Source organism: Silurus aristotelis, assembly GCF_946808225.1.
Source record: "Silurus aristotelis genome assembly, chromosome: 11".
NCBI classification, from domain to species: domain Eukaryota; kingdom Metazoa; phylum Chordata; class Actinopteri; order Siluriformes; family Siluridae; genus Silurus; species Silurus aristotelis.
The window spans coordinates 10,544,134-10,569,439 of NC_139584.1; the positions used below are offsets into that span (position 1 = coordinate 10,544,134).

Consider the following 25,306-nt stretch of genomic DNA (forward strand, 5'->3'; position numbering starts at 1 on the left):
GTAGGTTGAGGAGGCCTGGGGTACAGTATCGGAGCAAAAATTTGCCAAAACAATAGCTGCGCTTTTTGGTACCAATAATGTTTTAAAAATAATCCTTCTAAAAAAAAAAAAAAAAAGACTTCAGGGTGAGAATGATTGGATGAGAAAACGCAAAGTACAGTTTATCACAGTATAACCACAATCAGCTCAAAACCGCACTCAGGACATGGTGGCGCATCCCAATTTCTGCTAGCGCATGTAGCTGCTAAATACGTGCTTTTTCTTGATAATTCTACATTTACACCTGACAAGAATGTGGCCAACAAACAGGATGGTTTGTGTTCTTTAAGTCTCTGACACTTTCACTAAGACAGGCATATGCCCCCTTGATACCAACCCATTTCCAGTTAGTGATAATGACAGTGTTGAATCATGTTCTAGTGGTAGTGCTAAGATGTAATAATGTTGGTGGTCATGATTATAGGCCCACCTCACCTGTATGTGAGGATCTTACCGGTCACTCCAGTGAAGATTTTGCTAAAGATTTTACTGATCTGTCTTCTGGTTTCCCTTTGTCTGCAAATTCCTTTAAGTATGAGCTTTGTTCTCAAGGCTACTCTTGCCCATAATATTTCACTCACTCTTACTATGTACTGGTCAAATAAAAGAAAAAATCTGTCCGTAGCTGCTGTGTTCTGTGTCCGTTTTTTTGCCTCTTAGATTTTAACTATTAAAAATTTTAAGTATACTGTATGAGTGGGGGGCAGTCAGGGCCAGCAAAGCCTTCTCTGCTGGCCTAAACAATATCAGAAGCACCTTTACAACCTAAATTCTAATATTTGTCCCATTAAATTGTATTAATTTATTCCCAACAGTCTATTCTCTTCATTTTGTAGCGTTTCTCTTGGCTGCACTGTTTCCATTACGTGTATGTAGATGTTAGATTTTTTTGTCCAATCAGATTTCAGCCTTTATGTGCTGCCATGTCAATCTAATCTGTCCAGAGCATGCAAAGTCTATACTGCTGGCTCTTTGGCCATAGAGAGATTTAGCAAGGGTCTGTTTCTTTAACCAATCAGATTTCATATTCTCCTCACAAGGCTGCTAGCTGGCCCAGAATAGCGTCAGCATTTTTCCGTCCTCTGATTGGTTGGTCAGAGGGAAACCTTTATAGCCTACAGAGGAAGAGAAATTAATTTGGTCTTGGACATACTTAAAATAACATTTTAAAGAAAAGCTAGAGATCGTGAGGAGAACCCTAAAGCTAGCTAGCTTGTCTGAATCTGGGAAAGAGTTTGTTCACCACTTCCAGAACAGTAAAATGTCTCTCTCTCTGTAATGCCATGCTTTGTTATATTGCTTTTTTGTACAGTATTGATGGTTTCTATAATCGCGACATGATAGTGGTTGTATTAAGAGGTGAATTAGGTAAGTCCTCACTGAAGGCCCAGGTACCAAATGCACGGCCCACCAGTGAAGTATTTAATAAAGTTAATATTTAACTTAATAAATTATCCTACAGCAGATAGTGTTTACATTCATTTTAAATATTTTCAATAAGGTTCAGAGCGCTATAGCAACCATTCAAGATCTCCAAACCACTCCAAACTCCAAACCATGCAAACCATATCTTCATGGAGCTGTCTCAATGCACAGGGGCAGTGTTATGCAGGAACAGGTTTGGGTCTACTAGTTCAAGTAAAGGGAATATGTAATAGTACCACATCCAAAAAACATATACAAAAGTGTTTCTCCAATAGTTTGTATGTCTACACTATAGTTCAACAACCCATTCTTTGCCATCAGGGCTATTTGATATTGATTTGACAGTTTCACTTCAGTTGATAAAGATTTGACACTAAATATTGTTTAGTACACTTGTTGTATAAATGTACCTGTCATGCAATGATCCAATCTGTACAAGTCTGTAAATATTGGCACCCTTCATGGAATGAGTGATATTTTGCTTCAGTTGGTTTTAAAAAAAAAATTAGTTTAGTCTGGAAAGAATTACATCACTAAGATGACTCTTGTAATGTCTGAAATTTAGATCTTAGATGTATGAGACAATTTAAGATCTACCTTTAGTTTACATTTCTATCAACATTCTTTAACACTTTTAACAATTTTTTTGCTTTTTTTTTCTCAATTGAGTTCAGTATAGTGTTTTGCCACTATCCTGGTATTTTTTGCCTTTATGTTTGGGTAATTTGTTGTAAAAATGTATTTTTATCTATTTGAGAGAAACAATACTAATTAATCAACATCAAATGTAAATTTGTTAGATTTTTTGTGTAGGTTGATGAAAAAAAAATAATAAATAAGGAAGATAATCAAAAATGCAGATCTTCCGAAATTGTCAAGAAGACGGATGTAGATGCCGATCTTTATTAAATAAAGTGCAAACAATTAACCAAACACAATGAAAATGAGAATCACAAACTTCAACAAGAGATACAAGATAAAATAAATGCATATTACAGGTGAGACCACAGTAAAAACAGCACAATAATAACACAACACCTAGGAAAGCTTGACAGGGCTAAAAAACTACTACGAAAGCATGTAATAAAACTAAATGTAACTAATACATAAAGCTCACCCATTGCAAACTGTGCAACAGTTCCAACTTTTATGAACGTTATAAACATGCTATAAATCGAAACATCAGGCACCACAAACAAAATCTTGCAAGTTAAAATCTTGAATATAGTCAAATAAAATGTTCTATTCACAGATTGTTGTAATCATCAACTGAATCTAAAAACAAAAACTATATGATGAGTAAAAACAATAAGCTTAAAATAAGTAACAGAATTTAAAGCCAGGCTGAATAATCTTTAATTTGTAATTTAGAATCATCTTGTAACAAGAAATATTGGAAAATGGTTGTCAATGTTCAGGATATCATGAAGTCAAGTCAAGTACATTTATTGCCATTTTTACCATATATAGTTGGTACAGTGCACAGTGAAATGAAACCATGACAACACATAACTAAGACATAAGGAGACCTAAGATGTGCAAACGTGCAAAAAAAACAACACAATGCAATAAGAACAATAGAACAGTAGCACAGTGCAGCACTGACTAGTACACAGTGTTAATGCAGATCTGGAATAAAGTGTAAAGCATTGTTCATATTATAATAAATACTGTATATGGTAACTTTTGAATTTATTTTCAAAAGGTTTTTGCACTGTGTTTACTCTCCTGATTTTCCATCATACATATTTTTTTAAAAAAAGCGATTTTTAAAGAGCACCCAAGTCGTAACCTCTTGGTTGAGACAGCCAGCTTTTGGGCTCATAACATAACATAACATAACATAACATAACATAACATAACATAACATAACATAACATAACATAACATAACATAACATAACATAACATAACATAACATAACATAACATAACATAACATAACATCATCAATCTTTATAAGCGTTCTTGGAGCCCTAACTATAAAACAGCTCAAATTTTTTCGCACTGGTTATCTAATACTTTTCTGTCTTTTAAATAATTAAAGGGTGTTCTCTAAGGCAGTAAACCTTTTTTTTTTCTCTTTTAAAAAGCAAATACTCTAGGTAATTTATAATGTTTAATTATTAACAAGTTTTTTCTATTACTCCAATATTAAATTTTTTCCATTATTAAAAAAGTGACAGTAATTCTAAGATATACAGGAAGATATTCACATATACTGTAACAAGATGAAACATTTGCTTGTTTGGATCCCATGAGAGAAGAAATATGTCTATTGTTTCATATACTGTCATATTGTCTGCCATTTTCAGAGTATTTGCCTAAGTTCACTCTGTTGCTCTTCTTTTTATGTTCCTGGTGTTTGTTTTATGTTCTCAGAGTGTCTGAATGTATATATGACACACTCTTTGTCCTCTCTGTGCTGCGCTCTGTTGTTTTTCTGCTTTCGCTGTAGAGTGGTACGGTGGTTCTCTGACTCTCGGGAGATAGAGGATGGAAAATTTTAGAATGAAGGCCATACTAGTGTTTTATTGATCTGAATCAAAATGTTTTAATGCATCAGACGAGAACTCGGGATTGCCTCTTAACAAGCTAATGGCGTGTAGGTGGAAAACGAAGTGCAAAATTGAAAATCTATGAAGGCAATAGAAGCTAGTTTAAAAAGCCAAATGGAAAAAAAAAACAAACAAGTGGTGTTTTCTTAGAACTGTGAGGTGTTGAGCATTCACATGTGATCGATATAGAAAGAGCAATCAGAACCAGTAACTTAAAATTCTTCATTTGATTGTAGAAAGAAATATAATGCTGCTATTTACTTCATTATAAAGGCAGATATTTTGCTGATTTGTAAATGTGTAAGCTAGAATATAGAATTAGAAGTCCTCTAGGCAGCTTACTAATACAGGTAGTCGTCGACCTACGACCACGATTGGTTCGTAACACGTCGTAACACGATTTGGTCGTAAGTAGCGTAGGCTATATGTACAGTACTGTGAAATGATGTTTTAAAAATCTTTAAGTAGTATTTTATCATCATTTTCTTTCATTATTGTTATACTGTATATATCATTATTTTCTTTGTTTATTTTATGCCATTTGTATCATTTTTACACCATTTTGTTTCTTACTGTCGTCCTAGCACCGCGGCTAGCGATTGTGGTCGTAAAGTCGAATCGTCATAAGTTGCATAGGTCGTAAGTCGGCGACTACCTATACAGTGTAATCTGAAGTTATGCAATGTATGGGCTGATGTTAGCGAAGCATACAGAATACAGACTTATAATAATATTTGTCTTTTATTGGCATTTTCCATTTTCTAAAGCACAAACTTTCATGATACCTCTATTGAACAAAAGTATTGGGAAACCTACATTTTGCAGCCATATGTGGTACTGACTTGTACTGTTACCGTAAGTGGTACTGGGAAGTGGATGCTTAGTGGGTAAGTCTTTAAATTACTGATTGAAAGATTCCTCAACATGCTGCTACTCTTGGGCTCTTGAGCAAGGCCCTTAAACTTCCAGAATATAACTATACTGACTAGAGCTCATGGCACAAAAAACAACTGACTGTGGCCCTGATCTATGGTTCTCAGCACCCAGTGCAGCAACATGCCATGTTACATGATCTCTGCACCTGAATCACTTTTTTCTTTGAATTAGCATATATATATATATATATATATATATATATATATATATATATATATATATATATATATATATATATATATATATATATATATAGTCTCATTTCCCTCTACACTCTGTTTCACAGTTGCCTTCTGCAGATATTGTATTATCATCTTCATGTGACGGGTTATGGTTTCTTTGTTAGTTTGTGTTTTAGTTCTTTGTTATGTGTTCTTTTATGTTTGCATATTATTCAAAATATCGGCACTCGCATTGCCATAATGCAATAATTACATGACACTGAATACAATTTTTTATCCGGATAGTGTGAAATTAAATTAAGACATCTTTTGTCTTAGTTATTACAGCTATCAGATCAGAAGAACAAAATGGAATCAATAATTAAAATGAATTAATGAATAAAAAAATTTAATGACACAGTAATCTTGTAGCTAATTAATGTTACAAAGCAATTGCTTCTCTCTGAAATGAAACCTCGTCCTTGCAGATTTCCCTGCACAATTCCTCTAAACAGATATCCAGTAATATCTTGCTGTTCATTACCATGGCTACGTTATTCAAGCATGAATAACATGTAGAGACAAGAAATCTTATACTATTGTTAGTGTCTTGCATTTTAAACTGCTCTTAAGAATGTGTTATGTTCTCAGTATGCAAGCCTCTGCTCACCTTTACACCAGTCAAATAGGATTCACACACGATTCACAGTAGTCTGTAATGTGAGTCCATTTTAGGTTTTTATTATTTGTTTGATTGTTTGTTTGTTTATCGATACATGGTACAAAACGGAGGCTAAATTTGTAGAAATATTTGTCAAATATTTTAAAAGTTTCTATTTTATTTTAAAATAAACAATGCCTAAATGCAAATTTTATAGATGCATTAGCTGCCTTCTTTCAGCGTCTTTTGATTTTTGTGTCTCTGGATTATTTAAATTTATTTATTGTGATTTTTTTGCATACAAAATACTTAACATAAAGAACATTTTGTGGAATCCAGACCATGAAATTCGTATGTGCCACTAGATTGATTAAGATGTTCCACCAGACTTTAAAGAGGTCTTGTGGAGATTTGTGCTTAATCAGCCACAAGGGCATCAGTGGAGTAACGTACTGGGGTGTAGTCAGCGCTCCAATTCATCCAAAAATTGTTTATTAGAGTAGAAATAAGAGCTTTATCGCAGGCCACTTAAGATTTTTCTTTTAAACCCATGTAGACCATATCTTTATGGAACTGGCTTTGTGCACAGGGGTATTGTCATGCCGAAATAGATTTGGGTCTCCTGGTTCAAATGTAGTGAAATTTTAATTCTATCACATCTAAAGATATCCTATACAATTATGTGTCTCTATCTTTGTGGTAACAGTTTGGAGAAGAACGACATATAGCTGGTAAAGTCAGTTATTGGTATAATCAGTCCCAATACTTTTGTGTATATTGGGTAACATGAGTAAACTCAAACTGTTTAAGTATGATTACTGTATTTATATTAATGTATGACCAAACTGCACAAAGATTTTGATCATATCGCCATACGCTATTATAATTTTGTACTCTCAATTTATTATTTCTTTATTTCTTTTGACACTTATCATTAAATAAATACTATATTTTTTTATTATAGGCATTAATCGATATAGAATTAATAAGGAATGCATTCCTTTAATTAAAATTGAAGCATAATATCCTGATTAAAGTGTAGTTTTAATAATATACAATTTATTAATATTATTATTTCTTTTACTACTTATAACATGATATTTATGTAATATCACATAGACGTTTTTTTTTAAGCTATAACACGAATGATAATATTCATGCACACATTTTGATGTGTTGTTCCGGTAGTAACAGCTAATACTGTAAAGAACAGTAGGTGCTAAACATGAACAAATACATGTTAAACAAAGTAAAATGGATTATAGTTGATTTGGTGAAGTTTTTTTTTCTTTTTTTAGAAGAATCTCAGTTATAGATGCTTTCTGTAATAGTCATGGTGTATTGCAATAGTTTATTAACACAGGAAAGTTTATGGTAAAGGAGCTTATGCTCTGCGATTTTTGTCAGAAAATTGACAAGCTGTTTTTTTTTTTTTTTTGGGGGGGGGGGGGGGTTGAGTGAGAGAGCAAAAGAGGAACGATAGAAATCAAATCAGGTTTTACTCCGCTTGTGTGTCATGCTGCATTGCTCTCTTGGGTTTGCATTACTTACTTGTAACAGCTTCTTTAAAGCTGGACCCAACACGTTTTAGAATGTAATGATATCATGTGTGCTCATATTTACTCATCCTGATGCTTGAAGCTTTCTGCACTTTCTGCTGAGTCATTTTCTGCTGTTGTGGATAATCCTAAATATTAGCAATGCCCAAAATACTGTTCTTGCCCAAGACTTACCGTTTGCATCGTTGGATAATTGGTTAAAATTCACCTAACTGCTGCAGACTTAAACCTAAGAACTGCACAGACCAAACTGCCCAGACTGCCCTGTGTTTATCCCAGAACTTTTAATAATAGTATACTCATACTGAACCTCATTTCAACACAGAACATAATGACAGAAATTCTGTGTTCTTTTATGAGCTTCTGGCTTGCTTATTAGGGATTTAAATTTACAGCCAGGTTTCAATTGTGATAAAAATTGAAAGTAAAAGTTATATACAAATCAAATTTAATTGAGATAGACAGTGTGAGCTACAACACGGTGAAATATGAGTTCCTGATTACTATGATTACTTCTTTTATCTTCATTTCTGTCATTATGTTTGTTTGTAGACTTCTTTCTCCTCCTGAAATGTGCCACACTATTTACTTTCATGTGTCCCTTCAGTCTGTGCTGCTCATTTTCAGCTGTCACAACATTTATTAGTACTTGTTACCCCCCAGCCCACGTACATGATGCAATTTGAAAAGTCTCTTTGAGACTTTAGAGCACTGACACAGGCGTATTCGTATATTGTCATGTAAACAGCTGCAAATATTACCTCCAGATTTATGTACATTTTTCTTGCTATTTTGCATAAGTATCACTGGGCTATTTAAAACCTTAAATGCTAATATAGGAATGTCTGTATTACTCCCCGGGGGAGTGCAGATTTCGCCTGAATATAACAATCTAATAGCTGACCTTTGCAGCCGAATCAAAAAGAGAATCATCTTGAGAATGTGTGTGATGTGTATAATTTGACATGTCAGCACTTGTCACTATCTACAAATAAACAATGTGCAATTGCTATCCAGCCTCTTTTGCATGTGTCTGTTACTTAATGCATTCCGTGCTTGGATCATTTATATGTAAGTCCTAAGTCTTCTGCAGCAATTAATTGGACAGGCCTGTGATCAAAGACCCAGCACTTTCTCATTGATATGTCTAGGATTCTGTACTCACAACTTGTCAGTCATTAGCATAATTATGTTTATGCCGAACTACTACTGCACAATTCAGACACCCTAACCCAATGGAAATAACCCAAATCTGTACTTGTATCGGAATACCATAAACCTAAACTCAGAGAGCCAAAAAACCCAAAATGAAAACTAATTGGCAAAAGAGTGCATCTCAGATCTTCCTAATGTAACTTGAATACAGTGGGGGTTTTACACCTCCTGGCTGGCTCACTAATTGTTAGGATGGTGTGTAACGGCTGTTTCTGTAAATAGATTCAATTTCTTCCTCTATTCTAATATCTGTAAGGAAAATTACATAAAGCTCTTGACCTGTAGCTGCACGGTTTTATTTATTGTGCTGGTTAAAATTTAATGCATATATATTTATATACACACAAACTATTTGAACAAAAGTACTGAGACACCTGATATTCAGCATTTAATTTTCTCTTTAATTGAATTATGAGAGCAAAACCTCTTTCAGCCTTACAATGCCACTGTGCACAAAGTGAGCCCACTGAAGATATAGTTCACATGGGTTAGAGTGAAAGATTTTAAGTGACCTTCTATATAGGTCTGACCTCAACCCTACTGAACACCTATGGGGTGAATTGGAGCATTAACCACAGTCTTCCCATCAGTACCTGCACCACAGTACCACATTCCAAAATCTAGTTGAACATCTTCCCATCTTCATATGTGTGTGTGTGTGTGTGTGTGTGTGTGTGTGTGTGTGTGTGTGTGTGTGTGTGTGTGTGTGTGCATGTGTTCAATACTGCCACAGTTCATGTGAAGGCTGGGACATGTGAAGTAATTGCAGCCCATCGCTGCTGCAATAAGAACAAGATTGAAGAGAGATCTCAGACTGTCAAGTGCTCCTGCCTACCTGGACAGGTCGCCGGGACAACCAGAGCCGCTCCATCCTGCGTCGATGGTAAGATCACTTCCACTCTCAATCTCTCTTTCCATCTCTCTCTCCCTCTCTCACTTCCTCGATCTGTCATCCTGACCTTTTGAAAAAGGTCAGCCTATAAATGTGTTATACAAAACGTTTTGCAAGGAAGTATAGCATACACCCTGTTCACCCTCATGAATAGGTGCTGTATTGAAGGAAGTGTGGATATTAAAAATGCCTCTTGCGAGCCGCAGGGCATTCTGCAACACTGAAGGAAAAAAAGCACTTTCTGTTTTTGTTTCTGGAAACCGACACGAAAATAATATTAACAATCCCGTTTTTTTGCCCTTCCCTCTCCTGTCCTCTTCCTTCCGCTTTGCTGTGTGATTAATTTAATGCTCTGTTGTCTCTGTCTAATGCTGGACTCATTTTACAAAGACTTAGACCACTTTCTTTTCTTTTACCGATTTCTTGCACTCGCCTCTCTCTATCTCTGTCTGGCTGATTCATTTAATACTGTGTCAACACCGGGCACTTGACGGCACAATCGATTTTGATCTTGTTTTCTTTACCATAAAAGCATTGTCTGTGTGCTCTTTCTCCACACCCTGCCTGAGAGGAAATGTCAAATAAACCCTCTCCCCATCCTCCCTCTGTCCATCTCTGACTTCAGTCCCTGCTCTGCTTTCTCAGCACTGCTTTCTATCAAATCTTAGGTTTTCTTGAAGTTTTAGGTACACATATTTCTAAAGGGTCATTCAGGCAGTTATCTGAGTAACATACATACATAATGATACATGGATTGTATCATTAGTTCTTTTTTAAAATAAATACTACTGTTATTATTATTATTATTATTATTATTATTATTATTATTATTATTATTATTATTATTATTATTATTATTATTATTGTTGTTGTTGTTAGAAGTAAAAGTAGTAGTAGTAGTAGTAGTAGTAGTAGTAGAAGTAGTATCACCATTATCAATATAGCAACAACAATAATAGTGATTGTGTTAATACTACTACTACTACTACTACTACTACTACTACTACTACTAATAATAATAATAATAATAATAATTACTATTATTATAATAATAACAATGTGCATTATTTTCTTTATCTTATTTGTGTGCATGCAGCATCTATAGTTGCCCAGAAATGGTGGTGTCAGATGCAGCCGTGTGTTGATGGAGAAGAGTGTAAAGTTCTTCCAGATCTCACAGGTTGGAGCTGCAGTACTGGCAACAAGGTTAAAACGACAAAGGTTAGTTAGTGCACACACACACACACACACACACACACACACACACACACACACACACACACACACACACACACACACACACGTGTCAGCCTACTGCACTGCCAATCCATTTATGCTGCTGCTTCATTAAATAGTATATAATTATAGTAATCCATCTATTACAAAGGCAAAATGTACTTTATGTTCGAACGGTAACACACACAAATGCACGCGCGCGCACACACACACACACACACACACACACACACACACACACACACACACACACACACACACACAAACACACACACAAACACACACTCAGACACTGGTAATCCAGCACCTTGTGGAATAGTAGCTCTGATTGTTTTAAAGTGCTCACTCATTCTCTCTGGTGTTCAGTTCAATCTCCGTTTAAAGGCATAGCAGCTTCCCTTTCCTGTCTTACCAAAAACACAATAAATCAAGAATTTAACAAAAAAGATTAAATATATAATAGACAAACACCCAATTTCCAATTACAATTAACAGGTAAACAATCAATAATATGAACACTAACAGTAATAACCTGCTAATGCTGGCTCAATGCTGTTTTATTTCAATAATGGTCATATAAAAACAGGTTAAAAATCCCTGCACACAAACGTATACTCATACATAATATATAAATATACAGACTATTTGAGTGTGAACTATCATTCAGGCTATGATAACACATGAATTTTTCAACAACTCTTCAAAGGATTCACAATTTCTCATCCTCAGGAACCCGGGGGTTAAATCTGATTGATTTCTAAATGGATTAAGCAAGATTTCCCTTCACAATGAAGTAGGAAATGCACCAAGCCTTATCCTCTTCAATCTCCTGGTGGCTGCATGATTTTCTTGAGGCCAATTTCTTATATTTCAATCAGTGTGATTTTAGAGCTCACCCTGCTACATCTTATCTGGTTTTATTTTGTCCTTATATTCTCTTATTTCTTGATCCTATCATGGACCTGTAACTTCCTATATTGGACACACAAGCAAGGTGGGAAAAGGATATTTCTTCCTCTCACTTTCTCATTCAGACCTCCTGCATTGTGACCTACTTCCTCTCTTCCTGCATGTGCTCAGTGCAGACCAGAGGAATCAGCTGTGGCAGGATCCGAAGAGTGCTGGATGTGACATTGAATACAGCACCAGCTCAAATCAAAGTGGACATTGTAAAGAAGAAAGGAGACAGGATAGGAGAAAGTGACAGGAGAAAACAAGCACGTCTAAAACACAGCAAGTCTGGATTTCCAAAGTGGTCATGAGCTGGACATTAGATCAGACAAGCAGAACTAGCACATAATCCTCAAAACCCGTCTAGACAGCTTCTGACCCATGGTGTTCTGGTCTGTTCGGTTGATTTGTCTATCCAATATTATAGGCTGTAAGATTGTTTACTTAATTTTATACCACAATGCTGTCAAATACTTGATTTTGATAAGTCTGCTTGCTTGGTAATAAGCTATAAACTAAATTATTTTAAATTTTTAAGTTTGTGAGGGAGAACATGGTAAATAGCTGCTATTATATAAGTGATGATGGGAATGCTAAATATAACTTTGCTTTGCTTAGCATCTCAATAAACAACGAGATCTGTGAATATTTATTTTACTATAACTTTATCTCTCTATATATACTTTTATATTATGTACTATAATATCTTTTTCTCTCTTTTTACATTATTTATGTAATTAATTACTTAAAACTTGTTTAAACAGCGCATTCGACGCAGATGGATGGGAGCCCCTGTGCTTCGCTTTTCAATGCAGATCGCTGTCCTGTACACTTAATAATTTATTATCTATCATAATAAGTGTATAGGAGTAATTTAAAAATTTAGAAAAATCCTGAAGTTGACCGTAACCCTAACCCTAACCCAAACCCTAACCCAAACCCTAACCGTAACCCGCAAATGGGGTCCCGTCCATCTGCGTCGAAAAGCGACGCTTAGGGTTTCCCGTCCCTCTACGTCGAAAAGCGACGCGAAGGGGGTACCCTCGGCGTCGGATGTGAACGCCGTCGGACGCAACATCCACAGCGTCAATATGTGACGATGTGGGGTGCGAATGTGTTGATTTAAACTAAGTGCATCAATATTTCTGAGATATGCTTCACAATAGTTTTGGTCATAAAATATAATGTAATGAGGATCATGTTTGTTCAACATAATGCAGTTTATAAGGACATACAACATATGAACAAATGTATTGGGACACCTGACTCTTCCAGCCATATATGGTTTACATGTAGATGTTAAATGGTTTGCTGTGAAGCTTTAAACCCAACTCTACTGAACATTTGGGAAGAATTAAAATGCACCCCAGTTCTTCTCACCTGATATTACTACTTTATTTGTGGCTGAAGGAGTGCAAATCTCCACATTCACACTCTTAAATCTAGTGAAACAACTTCCCAGAAGAGTGGAGATTATTATAACAGCAAATGGGGACTAAATAAGGATTAAAATGTTAAAAAAAGCACAGGTGAACCTTTTATCCAGGTGTCTATAAGTTTTTGTCAATATAGTGTATTTTAGTTCTAGATACATGTTATATTAACCATTTTTCGCTAGTTTCTTTGCTGCTAGTTCTTCGCAATCGTTGTACCGGTGCTTTCTTACATACTAAAGACTCATTCTTGCTGTACTTTCATCTAATTTGGATTATATCCCAGTTTGGCAATGATTAAACTGATAAAAATCAGTGTACTTTAGCCAAAGAAGATCAAATTCAAAGTGAAGCTAAGAAATCAATTGGCTGATCACAGTGTCTTTAAAGCATCTCAGGAATGAGATGGACTAATGAGTTTTAATGACTGTGTACACTTGAGTAATAACTGCTGAAGCCAGCTTCATAGTCATGAGAAGGCACGAGCTATGATAAACTTCTTGAGATAAATCAATTAGAAATTTTTGTAAAGTTCCTTTACATTAGATTATTGTTTTGATGAGTTGAAACACATGAAAATGATATCAGCATATCACTATTCTATGTTTGAGGTTCTTGAAATCTGATTAGTACTGCAGATGGGCAAACTAATGCTTTTGATGATGAATTGTATTTTGTATGTCACAGAACACAGAGTATGATGAAAGCCGGACTGTATGCTCAATCAATCAAATTGATCAATAATATTGAGCAGGCTCTTATGGGCCCATTACAGACAGACCATTCATTATAACACACAGAAAAGAGAAGAAGAGCAAGGGGCCAAGGACAGAGTGAGAGAGAGAGAGAGAGAGAGAGAGAGAGAGAGAGAGAGAGAGAGAGATGGATGGATGGATGGATGGGTGGATGGATGGATGAAAAGAAAGAAAGAAAGAAAGAAAGAAAGAAAGAAAGAAAGAAAGAAAGAAAGAAAGAAAGAAAGAAAGAAAGAAAGAAAGAAAGAAAGAAAGAGAAGTCTTGTGAAAAATATTTTCAAAGGGAAATCCAGAGATTGCAGGAGTAAATAAATCCTGAAGGGCAAAGATTAGCTGATGTCCAACACAATATACACACGTATTCTCTGAGAGAGGCAGAGGGTTTTTTGGGCTCCGGAGCAGTCACTATGGAAAAACCCGTTAGCAGTGAGGAGAACGCATAACTTAACTTTAATACATTTGCTTAATTTGTGTCTGTTGTAAGGTAATAGATAGGATACTGTATACATCCAGAAAAACTAAAGGCACGGATTGAATGTGTGCCAAGCTGCCACAAGATATTTTTGATTGATTCTACTCTCAACAGACATTTTGGTGTGAGTAAAAGTTCATAAAAATGATTGAAAAACAATTGAATCCTATGTCCCCCTATTAAAGGCATAACCCCTATTCAAAATAATTTTAGTCCTTAGGAATCTACTTGGAGTTTAATCAGAAAGCTGTAGACTTACAGTATTAATAATTTAATCATATCAATCCAAATATTTTACACAAACGAAGTTATCCTCATATATAGTACCACATACAATGCCTGTCTGAAGTTTTGAAACACCTACTCTTTTTACACCTTTACTCATTTTTGAGAGACACATTCATGTTCCCTTTGTGTATAGGTAACAAGTTATGGTATAAAGATTTACTTTGACCACAAAATACATAAATGTGCAAATGTTTATTCAAAAACAGTATGCACATTGCAATGTTATTTTCCTTGAAAAAGCCTCAGTACGAATAACAGTTATTTACCAAAGTGACAGTTTAATAAAAAAATGAAATTTGTTGCATATAAACAAAAGGAACATGCATTTGTCTTTCAATAAAACAGGTGTTTTTAAACTTTTGACAAGCACTGTAAATGAAATAAATATATGAATATCAATGTACATTGCATTATATTATAATTACAGCATTACCTTAGTTAGTAGTTTTGGCAAAGTACTATCTAACATCAGAAAATCAGAAACACAATGCTCCCCAGATGAAAGAATTATTTAGATATTCACTCGCCATGGTGCTCATCAGGGATAAATACACATCATTTACCTTAACTCTTAAATTCTGTTAAGCTGCTTTAAGTCAATGTCTGTTGTGAAAAGCGCTATAGAAATAAACTTGACTTGACTTAATTAGGTTGTTTAAGTCACACATGTAAATATAAAATATCATAAACTAAAATATTATCCTGTGTTTTTTGCATAAAATGTATATAACTTTTTGGATGCATTCTGGGCACACAGTGGAGTAGAAAACACCATGCCTTCTCATTAACAATGTATTCAAATATCTCAGACCTCACACCCAGCACCCTGCTAGAGATAGTGTGAGCACTAGGCATCATGCCATTACACCCTCCTCTTATGTCTGCCACCTTTTCTCATGCCAGCAGACTGGGCAAAATGCCATATTCTAAGTGAATGAATCTGTTAAGTGCCAACTGCATCAGATGCTGCCGTAGCAGAGGGGTGGGCACAAGCAGGCCCGAGCACAAGTACTGCTACCACAGGGATCATAAGTGTTAAGATAGAGCCAGGGCAGGCACTAGCAGCCTTAAGGTTCCTGTGAACTCTTAATTTACTGCAAATAGCTTTTTTGGTCATTGATATTTAAAATATTATATATATATATATATATATATATATATATATATATATATATATATATATATATATGTGTGTGTGTGTGTGTGTGTGTGTGTGTGTGTGTGTGTGTGTGTGTGTGTGTGTGTGTGTGTGTGTGTGCGTATAGGTGTAGCTTTTATTACCTGTATAATGTAGTTTTTGGGTGACAAAGTGGTGTAGATGTTAGTATTCTCTCCTGAGTGCTGTTTTAGATTTTGCAAAATCTTTATTTAAGATTCAAAATTTAATTTGTGACAAACACTCTTCATGAATCCAATCATGTTTTCTTGATGTGTCTTTTACATGGTCTATTTATACTTCTTCTAGAGAGTTCCTGGAAGTTCCTGGCTCTAAATCCCACCATGACCCTGACCCAGTATAAAGCACTTACATGTTTACATGAAGTACATAGTGAATACATAAATGTTTTTCTTTCTATTAAGAGATACCTGAATGCCATTTTTTTCTTCCATTTTCTCCTGGCTTCATTTGAACACAGAACAGTTTTCTTTTTAAATAGAACTGACAACAGCTTTCAGTTTTCTGCAAACCCAGAGACATCATGGTTTTAATCAAATGCTCTGCTTAATTCACATTTTGCAGTGTAGGTTTTACTTGCTGGTAAAAATGTGCAAAAGCACTGTTGTTCAATAGACACTATGACTTGCTAGACAAGGTTTGATCGATAAGCCAGCTAGTGCATTTATGATTGGTCAACCCGAAGCCATGTGACTCTACAGGCTCTACAGTAAATCTTGTGATAAATTATATGTATGTGTCAGAGTGTGATTGTGCCGTAAGTAATTGAATAGAAAGGAAACTCTAAATTTTTGTAAACCATGTATTTCCTTTTTTTCAGGTAACTCGGTAGTGGCATGCTGCTGTCATAAGAAGTGGGAGTAGACAAATAGGAAATGGAAGGACTTCAACAACTTCAACAATGCTTAAATAATATGGAACCCAAAGCAGCAGGTTATTGTGTTCTACTCCATTCATACCACTGAAGACCATCACACTCCTCAGCTCTCCTCCTTTCTCCAAACTTCATAATCCGCTGTCCTGGGCGTTTGCTGGAAATCTAGTCAGCAAAAAAACAGAGATGAAAGACTGTCTGCTTGCTGGAATTCACAATGCTTTTGGATTATATCTTAAGGTAGAACGCTAATCGCAGAGACAACAAACTGCTAACGTCAGAACTGTTTTGTTTATTCAGTTTCTTCTTCCCCTAGACGTTCTGTTGTGTTACAATTTACTTTCTTCCGTTTGTCGATGCTTCTTGCAACCTCACTTTTTGAACCTGAACAAAAAGTGACATTTTTGCTTTCGCTGTCTAAAATCTAAAATCCTCTGTTTCTTTCTCAGCATCTTAACTTCGGAATACTAGAGCTGCAGTTCTGGACTTTACTGACCATCTGTAGATTATTTTATTCTTTTCTAATAAAAAAGATAATAAGTACAATTTTTGACGCAAAAAAGGACAGATAAAACGGTAGATGTTATGGTATAATTCTGTAAAAGTGTAAAAGATTCCAAGTATCAGATTATTAGAACCAGAAGACATGAAAAAAAGATCCTCTAACAGTTTTAATATTGATGTTTTTAACCAGCCTGGTAAATGCTATTGAGTACATGTGTCAGTATTATCTAAAATAAATAAAGCTATTTCAAAGGAAAATAAGTCTGAATCCTGTGTGTGTGATTGAAGTTGTGCTTAGTGTTTCCTGTCTTTATTTCCAAACTGTAGATTAAGTTTAAAATGATCTTCTTCATTTTTTAAATAAAGCAAAAAAAAAAAAAAAAAAACACACAACAAAGGAAAAGGACAGCTATAATAAAGAAAATGCTTCAGTAATACTGAATATATAATTCAGTATTATAACTCCCAGCTGTGTCTGTCTCCTTTTTTGAACTGTTGTTTGTTATCATAAATCTTATTATATCTACTGAAAACATAAATTTAACACATGTACTGTATCATTAGACAGTATAATATAATACTAATACTAATAATAATGGACTATTAATCGTTTATAATCTAACTAGCTGGTGTCAACTAGGTGCATGGGATCTGTGTCCTCTCAGTATCTTCTTCCTGCCACCTCAGCAAAATTTTCCAAGCCACCGTAACTTGCTTGCTCTAAATATGAAAATAATCTACATCCGGCTTTCAGTATAGCTTTTTAGTAGCATTGTCTATTGCTCAAAGAAGAAGGCATGAATATTAATACAACTGATTACACTAAATTGAAGTTATACAGCATACATGGATAATACTATTCCTATTAGACTTGTCAGGCAGTGCTTTGAGCTTGTAAGAATCCTCAGATCAGTGATTACCAATCCTATTCCAGAAGATTTACCTTCCTGCACAATTGAATTCCAGTCCTGATCTGACACATCTGCTCCAGATAATCAGTTTTCTTGATTAGCAAGATCAGCTCTGTTCGGATTAGAACTAAAAACCAGAAAGAAGGGAAGTTATTTAGGAACAGGATTGGTGGTCATTGCCTTAGATTACTTACAGCCAGTGCATTAAAAGATTATAGAAAATGTACTGAGAATAACATAGCATTCAGTTGTGCAGCAAAAAGGGTGTGAGTCAGAGGACTACACATCCTTAGATTAAAGCTATAATGGCATAAGATATAAAAGCTATGACAACTGACAATCAATACTCTTAATGCATATCCAAATATTCATTGTATATAATGCAAATCGTTGCTCATTTTAAACAAAGTCAGTGCACTGTGATAGTAATGCAGTACACTACTCCTGAAACAGTTGATGGTTAACAGCTTTACAGAATTTCAACTCTTTAACCTTTTAATCACTAACCCAGGTCCTTAATCACAGAAAAAAAACATGTATGTGATGATATTCTATAATCACTAATACAGTGCAACCTCGAAAAAAAGCACAAACAGTAAACCTTTATACTGCAGCTCTTTTAATGTCATACATACCTTGTATGCGCACACACACACACACACACACACACACACACACACACACACACACACACACACACACACACACACAAACACATTAAGCAACCTCATGCACACATCCACAGCCAAGGAGCAAACTCCAGAAAAATATTGCTATGATGCATTCCACTCTTCAGACTGATGCATAAGAATTTCCATAATTACAGAAGCTCAATCAAATCAGCTACTCCTTTAACTCACTACAAATGTGTGTGTGTGTGTGTGTGTGTGTGTGTGTGTGTGTGTGTGTGTGTGTGTGTGTGTGTACAAGGTATGTATGACATTAAAAGAGCTGCAGTATAAAAGTTTACTATTTGTGCTCTTGCACTCTCTATGCCCTTCGACTGGATCAGTCTGTTCTGTTTCAGACACTAGCCTTAAAATCTGACACTGATTGGATTTAATACACCAGTTCAACTCATCAGAGACTGAACACATTATATTAATGTAAACCTGATCCAGGCACAGTTTTGTGTAAATGACTTGCCTGAAGCATAAGACACTGTGTAAGGCTCTCTTTAACTGACTGATTGATTTACACTCTTACTCTTGCAAGACTCCTGGGTAAAAAATATAAACGGGATAAGTCCAAAGAAAGTTTTATATGAAGCTTTTAATGGTCTTAACAACAAATCATTTATCAGGAAATGAGCAAGAATTAAACAAGTGCACGTCTGATACCTACTGTGTCACCATTTATTCTTTTAGTGTATATGCTGTAGTGAATGGTTTGGGCAAATGATAGAAAGAGGGGAATTCACTTATACACTTATACAGAATGTGAAGACAAAATCAGAAAATGGTTAAAATGTTGTCCATGTCTGGGTGCACAAAAATATTTAACTACATCCACTGTTTAAAGCTCGTAATCATTAAAAAATGTATTAAGTTTCGTTTTCTGTCTAGTGAGTTGTTATAAAGATCATTATTCACCAGCTTCCTATTGTACCAATTTGGCCCTGCCCAGGAGTATATACTTCAGTTTAAGTGGTCTTACTTTACAGGATATATCGAATCTAGTACACAGATTTCATCTGCAACAAATGCACAAAGAGCGATGGGAACAGATGAGAATGATGTTTAATGCACTATTGCGAGCCAGTGCAAATGATGATCCAAATTCCTGCCTGGTGATACATCCTTGACTAATTATTTTAGCAAGCTGTACATACTAATGAACTGCCAAACAGAATACAATAACCGCATCTGATTCACACTGCATGAGGAATAGTTTAATGATGGAAAGGATCTCACTGCTTTATGTGCTGTGGTAAACATTTGGCCTATTATTGCGTTTTGGCTTCATTCCTGCCACATTCATAAAAACACTAACTGAACTGTGTGTTTGTGTAAGAACTGCGCTAGTCCATTAAATATTTATTAATACAATATTATTTTATGAATACATTTCAATATATTCGTTTTTGGTGTTGACTGTGAAAATATGACTTCAAAAACTTCACGATTGTGCTAGTGTTATACATTAATTTTAGAAAATCCAGCTATTTACAGATGGGTATAACCTTTCCACCAGGTGTGTTTGTGATGAAAAGTTTAAATAAGAAAGCATGTCAGATAGTATCAGTAGGAACGGTAAAATAAAGTGGGGTGCTCCTATGACCCAGTTTACAACATCCCCCTCCCACCCAAAAAACTAACAAAAATAAAACAGCGAAGAGGTTTCTACTCTTATTTTAAGATTTTTCCACAAAAAGTTGGAAAAATTATAAAATGAAATTAAAACAGAATTCAATTATGAGGGTGGAGTTTCTGGATCATGTTCACATAATGTTTCTTCTTTGCATGAAGGAGCTTTAATGTGTGTTTGTAGATGACACATACAAAGATTTCTGGAGGTGTTTTTAAACCCATGTAGTGATTTGCTTTACAGAACCATTTGTTTTGATACAGTACTGCCTGAGGGCCCAAATTTCACTGGCCCTCACTGATTTTCACCCTTGTCCCTTGAACACACATTTCTTCAGAGTAAATGTACTGTAACAATAAAACAATCACCTCAAAACAATACAATAAAGTAAGTTTTATTTTTATTATTTTTATTATAATTTTTTTTTTTAAATATAATTTTTCGTTGACATTATTGTAACATCGCGTTCTCTCCCAGAATAAATAGGCAGGAGTCGGAAATTCAGTTCAAAGTCTTTTTTTTTCTTAACTTTACAACCTAAGAACATAGGTATTAGAAGCTGTCCTAATTTTTCCTGAAAAACCCTGGTTATCTTATCTCCGGCCCAAACGAACCCTTTCTACTCCTTCTCCACCCCTTTTTTCCCCACGCGATTTAACTGTCCTGCCACATGGCCGAAGTTTTACAGTTGAAGCACTGACACAGAGATAGAATGCTAATGTTCGAGCACTGACTCCTGGCCATTAAACTGCAGTTACAGCTCTGACACCTGATCACACCTGTTACAACATTAACACACAGCTAAAAGGTTACAGTTACATAACGGAAAACAGAGGTCATTTAACAGCTTTGAGACATGAATAAAATCCACAGGACATACACACATGGGCACATGAGTGCAAAGATTACCCCAATATTCTGCTTTTATTATTCCTTCATTGTCTCCAAGGCAGTAGGTTAATATTCTCCATGTTCACTAAGAAACAGAGTAGAAAATATAGTCACATGCGTATTGCTTCCTCTCTGCACAGGCCACTTTCATCTTGGCTTTTAACCAATAAAGCGTAAGCATAATGAGTTTAGACGTGTAAAGTCTTTCTAGTTAGCTTAGTAATGCAAACAATACAGAGCTTTTATCATAATGGATACCAGGGAGAGGGTCGTAATGACTTCGAAGTGTGATGTCAAGTGCAGCTGACACATCTCTGCCAAGTCTCTGTGACTGCCGTGCTAGTGATTTTGCTTAGAACTAGCCCCTTAGCAGGACTTCCTTACATGGAGGAAATATATTAACAGCTGAATGCTTTTACACATTAAATGTTTCTACTTTTTTTTAACTACAGTTCAAATGCAGCTCCTGAAACCCTGCTGGGGGGTGGGGGTGGGGACGGAGACGGAGACGACATTGCTAGTTGTGCACCTACATTCCAGCACATAGGTTTTACCATTGTTTAAACACCCTAGGTGGAGGGCAGGTGCCACCCATTGTATTTTTCTGGTAGCATAGCCTAGTGCAGTCAGCTAGTCTGTTGCTGTTTGTTAGTTAAGTTAAGCTCCCAAAATACAGCGTTGAGTAGACCTTTTTCTTATGTTAATTTCTTTGCACTGTCCATGTTCTTTTGCTGGTGTGAGTCAAGTCTTCTTGACTCTGTTGAATACTTCTGAAATCTCTTTGTTTCTTACTGCACTTGACCATAAAGCTATAACTACTCTAAACTCTGGTCCTACTTTTTGTCCAAACAATCCGCAACAACTAAATGGTTATTGTTCCCACACTCCCCTAGGCCTAGCCAAGGTGGAAATGTAACAGGACACACAAGAAATTTCCTTGCAAAATTTTAGCTTGCATGACCTTCTCAGGCTTTACAAATATAACTGCACAATTCAGTCCAAAAAAGACAAAGTGAGTGAGAGGGATGTTAGTGAATGTAATCTGTTTGTGCAAATTAGCTAACAATGTAGAATTAAGTACATATCCATCTCACCTGAGCATCCTTATAAAAAACTAATTCAGAAACACTGCCTGAAGCAATGCTTATGCGTCTTATCGCTGAAACCCAGGTGTATCTGTACCACCTCTAAACTCTTTCCGTGTTTTTCTTCTATATTGGACAACAGAAAATCAATATTCTCTTGCCTTTTAAACACTATCGTCATGCTAAGTTGCTTGCTAATTTAATCTAGTTATTTTGTTTCAGACGGGTTATATTCCCTGATAACTATATGAATCCAAAGATTATATTGGTGCAGCATGAAAGTCAAAAACTTGTTTTAAGTTATTTTAATATTATTAATATATATTTAATATATATAATATTTTATTTTTTATTTTTTGAAAATTTAAAACTAATTATAAAACAATTCTGTTTAAAAAACAGCATGTTTTTGCTTAAAACAAAAATAATTATAAAATTATGAATTAGTTATAGGTCTTTCTTGCCATCTTTTTTTTTGGTTTTCTTAAACAACTTGGATTAAAATAACTGATGAACCATCACCACATAATCCATCAGTGGCCTCATTGAAAATCTTGACTTTGCTCCAAATGCAGTATGGGAGGATCATATTTTTGAGGTGAAAATATTTGAGGTGTTACTAGTTAAAAATCTTACATGAATTATTACATAATAACCTAGAATGAACAAGGACAGTGAAATTGGTTTCCTAGATTGGAAATATTGTGCATTTTAAAGCACTGATCAGAATGTTTCCAGAATGTTTCCAGCATACTGTAAACAAATGACCGATGGCAGATGGCAATCATACTTGCTAAATAATAAAATAAATCTGAGTTGGCCGATGTTAGAGATGATTATTAAATTATATTCGAATGACCAACAATATCCACTGTTTTATCAAAGAATATATCTCAGTGGTTAAGGCTCTGGGTTACTTATCAGAAGGTCAGCAGTTCAAGTCCCAGTATCGGCAAACTGCCACTCTTTGGCCCCCAAGCCCTTAACGCTTTGTGCCACAGTGATTTTATATTATGTCTGACTGCAGTTTCCCATTGCTGGGATATGCAAAGAAATAACGTTGTAATGTAAAGCTAACAAGTAAAAAGCTGTTTTCTTCCTTATGAAGTAACTACACTGAATCTTAATGGTGTAGCGTCTGGGACAGGTCATTTAGATTTCATGTCCCAGGCATTCCTTTTAACCCTTGAAATCTGCTTTTCAATCAAAGGATGAGCACCACGGCTTACACTTTTATTGAAAGTTTGTATACCACAGTGTCATACCCTCACCCTGGAAGACACAAAGCAGGACAAACCCTGACCTCCCCAGCTGACTTTAAAGCAGCTTTCAACTGATAACACAAGCCAGTCTGTACACACACACACACACACACACACATACATCTCCCCGAAAGCCAGATAACCCTCTGGCCACTCTGGTTGACTCCACAGGGACCCTCGAACCATAAAACAATTCTCTCTCGAAACTCGGCCCTAGTACATCTGTTTGTGACACACACACATACACAGACACACACACCGACAGGGAGCATTTTTTTTAATAATTAAATAATAAATAGAATGTCCCACTTCACATGACACAAACATACATCTTGTTTGTATCTTCTCCAATAAATAGTGTTTTACTCTACTTCAATAATAGTTACACTCTAAAAGGTTTAGTAATATACCTCTGTTTTAATGGGGCAAACAATTTTTATTTTGCAAACAATGGTGCATTTTTTTTTACCATGAAATGTACCTTACTGTCTTAATACACTTTGGATAAAACTTTAAGTTCTCCAAAGCAAGTATAACCCGGAAACCATGCCCACAAACACATGTTTCAAAAATTTCAGGCCATAGCATTGGCCATTCCCCCAAAGATGGGTGGGGTTCAGGACCTTTAAAACATCTTGAACCCAACTAATCAACAGTCAGTGAAGTCAAGCAAGCTCGCTCACTCGGCTCGATCGGAAAGGCTCGGACGCGCGGGGCCCGAAGGCCCGGAGAGTCGGACGCTTAGAACAGCCCAGCAGCGACTCTTCGAGACGAGATATCAAATCCTTTTTGAGCTCTTACAGCAAGATTAATCTTTAAGAACAACACTTGCTCTGATCTTCAGGAGAACCTGGAAGAACATCTGACTCCCTCCTAACCGACTCTTCAAAGATTCCTTTGTCTAACGCATCCGGACTCTTGTGCAAACAAGCCAATGCAAGTAACCGTTTTACCAACCAATTTAGATGCGTGTTTACGTTTGAGCCCCTTAATTTTAAGGTGAATTTGAATTCTTGATGAGTTCTCATTTAGGATGTGATTAATTTTGAAGTTTAAGCTTGCCATTCCTTTCCTTTCTTTCTCTCTTTCCTTCTTTTTCCTTGTCTTCCTTCTTTTTCCTAATTTTAACTTTAAGGTTCCTGCAACATTTGATCTAAACTACATGCTCTATTAATTGTATGGTATAAAGTAAAGGGGGGTTGCATCTTTCTAGGCTGGGGAGATACCTCTTTTATAGAATTGATAAAAGATGATATTGTCTGTTCGCCGGACGAACAGACCAAATAAGTGTAACGTTAATTCCATTACCGTCAATTCAACTTAATTTAAATATTTAGGAGTAACTATAACCCATTATAATTACTTATAAATATTTCCTTTTCTTTGCAAGCTAAATTCGCTACAATGGTAAAGAATTTACCTTACAAAGCTCCCACACATGGCAAGCTTTTACTTCAGATGCTTAATTGTGCTGTTATGCCAGGCTATTTTTGCATAGACTACACTGAATGTTACTGTATGCAGGTTTTTATCAAATGTGTTTACTAATACAAAGAAAACAAAAACAAAATAAGGAAGAAACCATAACCTGTACATGAAGACAAGGACTGTGGAAAACAACATCCATGGGAAGACCAACATGACACAAAGATTGCCATGAAAGGTGAGTCTTGATACAAGTGCTAATTACCAACAAATCAGGTGTGAGGTGCAGTG

General features: G+C 35.6%; 1 protein-coding gene across 1 annotated transcript in view; it reads left to right on the top strand.

Annotated features, from left to right (window-relative positions):
• The window catches only part of tafa3b (TAFA chemokine like family member 3b), a 134,287-nt gene extending 116,895 nt beyond the window's left edge, over positions 1 to 17,392 (top strand). The window contains exons 4-6 of the mRNA XM_083555490.1: positions 9,286 to 9,435; positions 10,541 to 10,665; positions 16,577 to 17,392. Coding sequence (XP_083411616.1) covers positions 9,286 to 9,435; positions 10,541 to 10,665; positions 16,577 to 16,588 — 287 coding nt within the window. The 3' untranslated portion in view covers positions 16,589 to 17,392. The remainder of the gene's footprint in view (positions 1 to 9,285; positions 9,436 to 10,540; positions 10,666 to 16,576) is intronic.
• Positions 17,393 to 25,306: the final 7,914 nt, after the last annotated feature.